Here is a 5,833-nt window from a genome sequence, read left to right as displayed (position 1 = left end):
ATAAAAATTAATACAGCTTACAAATTGTTAGATAAAACTGATAAAATATTATTTATAATAAATTTGTCAGTTTCATTATAGTTTTGAATATAATAATTTATAAAAATTATATTTTACTACGATGAATCAAATATAATATAGCACAAGAAAATTGTATTTTTTTTTTATAATTTCGATTACATGGGATAAACACTCTTTGGGGAGGGGGAGCGCTTGTGGGAGGAATCAAACCCACGACCTAGCAGTTTGCTGCTCAGCGCTTATAACATTTCAGTTAAAGCTCATTGGTGAAAATTGTATTTTTGGTTACGATTTTATAATAAAGCTTTTTATTTATTTTTCTAACAAAAATAAAATATTTGCACTTGTATAACGAAATTGAGGGTTAAGAATAGCTAGAGTTAATTATATTATGCTTTCTTGCCATTAAGTACACTCTTGTAATAAAACTAGACAGTAATTTATCTGTTTTCATTTATCAGGAATCTTATAAATTTCCCTAGAAGTTTTTTTGGAGAACAAGCATTCCTTGATGTAGCTTTAAGCTTCCACAAAATATTTAATCAGGCCTTATCAAAATTCCTTGACATTTCTTGTGGAAGAGATCCTATTCTTTTTGTTCTGGTAATACCCTATTTATACATCTTATTAAATTTAATTAATCATTAATTAAAAATGCAATAATTGCAATTAACGATTTGTGTATAACATTGTTTTTATGCAGACAATTGTTTCTCTTTATATATTTTCAGACATCGGAGAATACTTGACATTCTTGAGTTTTCTTTATTTTCGTAAGGATTGATTACTCTTTAATTGTTAATTTACTATGACAATAGTTTATCATTTGGGGTCAAACTCAACCAGTTAGAAATTCTTATATGAATCCAATTCAGCACGTACGATCTCAATTTTTAATTTCAATTGAATCTATTTTTATAAATTGAAAAATGTTCACTTAAAGAATGTTTCAAATATAAGGACATATTTGACACATAGTTTCAAATTTTTAGTACTTTTTAGGACTTATTTAAACTACGTGTCAAATATGAAAAACATATTTGAATTTTTTTAGAATAAAAAACTCCGATTTGAAAAAAAAAATACATACAATTGAGATTAAAAATTAGGAAATGAGATGGAATTGATGATTTTAATAGTTTGAGATATAAATAAAAAAATGGAAATTTTTTTTAACGATTATGTCTATTTCTTTTATTAACATATTGTTTTTGAAAGTTTAATTTAACTTAACTCAGAGTGATTAGATGTTCAAATAAAAAATATTAGAGGTCATGCATACACGAAAGGTTTATAATCCTAATTCTACATGACGAACTGGATTCATGTCAAATTTATCTAATTAGTACAAAAGTTATTGTTGGATTGATAAAGTCTCGAGTTTGATTCACAATTGAAGCTAATTAACCAAAAAAACAAGATTATTGCAACTAAGTTACTGTATCTCTTAAATAACTAAACATGCATCCTAAAATTCACAATTACAACAATTATGATATTCACAGCATAGAAAATCAAAGGAATTTTGATAGAAGGTCCTCAGAATTACCGTTCTAAGTCCTTGGCTCGTTTGCTGGCGAAGTGATTGCGGAATCCAGTTTCGAATTTGTGCAGGGCTTGCGTTCTTGGAGAATCAAAGCGTTCTGAGTGTTTCAGGACTGTAATTTTATGTGATTTGGTGTGTGTGTCTGGTGAAGAGTTCGGATTTGACTATTCTAGGGTGGGGCCGAATTTTACTTAGTATTTTTTAGGATTTGTTTGCCACCTTTAGCAAGGCTGCCTTAAGGCTGTATTTATAGTGATTAGGGGTGATCTAGAGTTTTCTAGAATCCTCTAAAACATTCTAGAATATTCTAGGGTGAAAGTGTGTGAAGTGATAAGTTTTTAGGTGTTAAGATTAGTTTTAAACTCTATTTTTCTAGTTAAATTCGTATTAAGGATCAGTGGATAAGTAAAAGATTGCTAAAAGTGCGTTTTGGTGCCCGAAAGTGTTAAAAAAAAGTTCCTCGCCCTATCGATTTGGTGAAGGTCAATTTCAGTCCGTCAAACTTGCAAATTGGCTCTTAAACTTCTAAGATATGGAATTATTCCAATTTCTAAATTTAGATTACAATTTCTTTGGATTTTTATGGACTGTTTATGCCTAATTTCGTTTTAATCCTCCAAATTTGCAACCGTGCACAGATTCCAGCAAGTAAATCGAAAGCTCGTCACCCAGACGGATTTCTCTGGAAATCATCATTGAAAGCTTCAGTTCCTTATCACTTTTTATCTTTCCAAAAATAGGTTTCTACAACTGTACATCTCTAAAATATTATATATACATCATGGATATATAAATAATACATATTACATACAATCTAATAATTAAAAACACAAACTTAACACGAAAAATATTAAAATTTTAAAATTCATTTATAGAACATATACTAGTCCTTGATATATTTTGAATACATAAAAAATACATATCATGCACAACTTAATAAATAAAACACTCAAAATTAACATAAACAAATATTAAATAATTAACATACATACAATCCACTATGCTAATAATCCAAGACTAGCTAGTAGTACTATGTTATCATTAGATTTTCCGAATAATTTTTTTTGACAAAACATTAAAATATGATGAATAATTTATTAATTGCTATAACTTAACCAGAAATGCTAATTAAAAAAAAATACTAGTTTATACTAATCGCTCTTGTTTTTTATTATTTGATTTCTACTTAATTAAAAGATGCCAACTTTGTCATTTTAAAATTATATCATCATTCAAATTTAAAATATTAAAAGGAAAAAATTGATACCATTGAACAACACATACATAAGTTTCAAACACAAAATTGATACCCAACAAATAAATTATAATAATTTTAATTTTAGGTTAAAGAGCAAGAATACACCCAGTTAAATAACTTTTTTTGTCCTGAAAAATCAAGATACATACAACATAAAAAGATTATCTGGATGATAATTAGGTAAATCTATAAAAAAAGAAATTAAAAAAAACAAAACTAAAAAATGCAAATCATCTTACAAAAAATTAAAAAGTTGAATAACACGACATCAAATAACGTGAAAATGACAAGAAAGAGAAAATAAACAACATTACTGTAAATTTTATTTGCTTTATAGTAGCAATTTAATGTTTCTTCTTTCCTAAAATTACAATTGAAAAAATGTAATGATGAAGAAGATAATATACAAGGCACATCAAATTTTGAAGATTTATGAAATTTTATCGTCTTCTTCATGTTCATCTATACTTCATAAATCTTGAATAGAAAATTTGGCAGAGAAAAAAAATGAGATAGAAGAACAATTGAAAAAGAAAATTGTGGGTCAAAGAGAGAGGTGCACCTTTCTTATAAAAGAAAGGGACAAATCACGTGTCTAAAAAAAAGAATCAAACATGCCAAATGTAAGGCAGAGGTCATTTATGTATAAAATGTAAAATTTCAGCGCTATTAACTTAAAAATGTAAAAAAAAATTTGCATTAATAAAAAAATTTGAATACTTTGGTATTTTTGTAAAAAAAAGTCCACATTCAGCGTATTTGTGTAATTTTTTCGAAAAAATTGAAAAATTGTGCTAATATTTGAAATAAAATGGTAGTTCGTGCTATATGATAGGAATAATCCAAAACGACTTCGAATAAAGGAAGCCACGTTGGTGCTGACGAGGCAATCCGGCGAACCACGTTGGATTCTAATGGCCGGAAACAAGACGTAGGCTAATAAATAAAAATATTTGAAAAATATTTGAGACAAATGGTCATGATATGTGCTTAAATCGCAAAAAACACTAAAGATTGTGTTATACGGTAGGAATACCCTATCTTTTTATCTGTGTTCTTTTAGTTTTGATTCTCCGCTAAATGCTTCTACGGAAACAAAAGATATTTTTTGCACGAATCAGGTAATCACTTTGTTCTTTTTTAATCTTTTATTTGGATATAGAAATCAAAACTTGATGAGCTATTTGTTTAAAAAAAACTTGGAATACTACCACTTGTTCAAACAACGGAGCAATGGCTTATGCTTCTTGACACTCAAGTTGTTAAAGCTTGTAATGCTAACTCAATCTGTTCAGCATTTAGAAGCGCTGTTAGTCCATCCTATAAATGCATATCTATAGGGTAACTAATAATTAAAGATAGTAACTCATGTTCTAAAATAAAAAGATTGCGATTGAAAGAGAAAATCTAGAAAATTGAAGGCGAAACAAGTGTCTGGTTGTGTAAGATGATGCGATACGAATGTTGTATTCCATGAACCTTATATATCTTGAAGGAAGACTGATGCGGGTCATAGGTAACCTGTACAGAGCTCTTTGTACTTCCCTCTGCATGCGTAACAATGGAATTGTCTTTGGTGAAAAAGAGTGGCATCAAATCCGGATCAACACCAATTTCATTCTGAAAAACTCGAGGGATTGTCATATGTTTCACCCAACTCCCGTCTTTCAATAGCCAAAGATCACCATTGTTGGTAAATAAAGAGAGGTAATCACTTGCTAAACTTGCAAACGCTTGTGTTTCATAGCTGTTGTAATTCTCACCCATATGAGGTAACTCTTGCTCCGTGCTTAATTTCGTAGTAAAATCAAAGCGAAACAGTTTCTCTCGAGTTCTTATTCTCTGCATATAATCTTCACTGTATTCTAAACGACCACGCCTCACTAGCATCTGGTACGTTTCGAGATCTAATGTCTCAGTATCACGCTCTAGCCAATACAGTCCCCCGTTTATTACAGTGGCCTCATCACCAATTCTATACGGAAACTCAATATTATCGGCAATGCTTGTCCACATATTCGATTTAAGTGAAAATATATCAACTGCTGATCTAAAGGAACCTTCAAAATAGTGTTCAACTTTTATGACTTTATAGTCATTGTTGGATGAATCATAAACAAACCCTAGATAAGCTAACCTGCCGTCCATGGTAGTTTTTGGATAACCGCCTGATTTTGGTAATTCTCTGAATGCATTGGTGCATGGATTCCATAACACTGTAACATGATCGCACATGAATGTGTGTAAACCATGATTAACTGTATCATTATGCAAGTCACCAATCATGTCGATGCACAAAATTCCATTGCAAGAAGAAAATAAACCCGTTTTCCAGCCGCAATAGTTGTACAGCCTGCCGCTGTTATCGCGCCAGGACGACGGAAATATTTGCAGAGGCGGAGGAAAAGAGAGTCTCGTGGTGAAGACGGCAACTGGGTCATTCTGTTGCAGTCCAACATATTGTACAACATTTATAGAATCATCCTCTACAAAAAGAAGACAATATTGACTGTGATGGAGATGTCTGTGAGTTGCAACAAAACCGGGACTGGTGAGAACTGAATTCCAGTATTTGGAGATGGACCTGAATTGGAGTATGGATTTGGCTGGTAATTTCAAGAATATACTCTCAATCACATCGTCGGAAATTATCTGCTGCTTCATCGGAAACTAAACTTTTTTATTTTTGTTTTCAGAATGATTGGGAACTAAACTAAACCTAAACCAAAACTTCTTGGAACTTAAATAGAGGAAACATGAAATACGTGTATGATTTGGACTTGTGAAACAATTTTCTAAAAGGATAAGGAATTGGAGAAAGTGTAATTATGTACAAACAAATTAAATTTTGATTTTTTAAACCTTTTAATTGGAAACTAAACCTTTTATTCTTTTGTTTTGAGAATGATTGGAAACTAAACCTTTTATTTTTTGTGTTTTGAGAATCGTCGGAAACTAAACCTAAACTATAGCTTTTTGGAACTCAAATAGAGGAAACACATAATAGT

General features: G+C 30.3%; 1 protein-coding gene across 1 annotated transcript; it reads right to left on the bottom strand.

Moving 5' to 3' along the window:
- Positions 1-4,056: 4,056 nt before the first annotated feature.
- On the bottom strand, positions 4,057-5,568 carry LOC126653605 (putative F-box protein At2g02030). Its single transcript, XM_050347539.2, has one exon. It carries the CDS (start codon positions 5,487-5,489, stop codon positions 4,233-4,235), a length of 1,257 nt encoding a protein of 418 aa, XP_050203496.1. The 5' UTR covers positions 5,490-5,568; the 3' UTR covers positions 4,057-4,232.
- Positions 5,569-5,833: the final 265 nt, after the last annotated feature.

This window comes from Mercurialis annua, linkage group LG6 (assembly GCF_937616625.2).
Source record: "Mercurialis annua linkage group LG6, ddMerAnnu1.2, whole genome shotgun sequence".
Classification (NCBI taxonomy): Eukaryota; Viridiplantae; Streptophyta; class Magnoliopsida; order Malpighiales; family Euphorbiaceae; genus Mercurialis; species Mercurialis annua.
The sequence above is the reverse complement of the archived record's forward strand: the minus strand, read 5'-3'. Positions and strand labels throughout refer to the sequence as shown.

What these genes read in the sequence shown, in the direction of transcription:
- LOC126653605 (XM_050347539.2), bottom strand. Translation starts at nt 5,489, where the DNA reads ATGAAGCAGCAGATAATTTCCGACGATGTGATTGAGAGTATATTCTTG.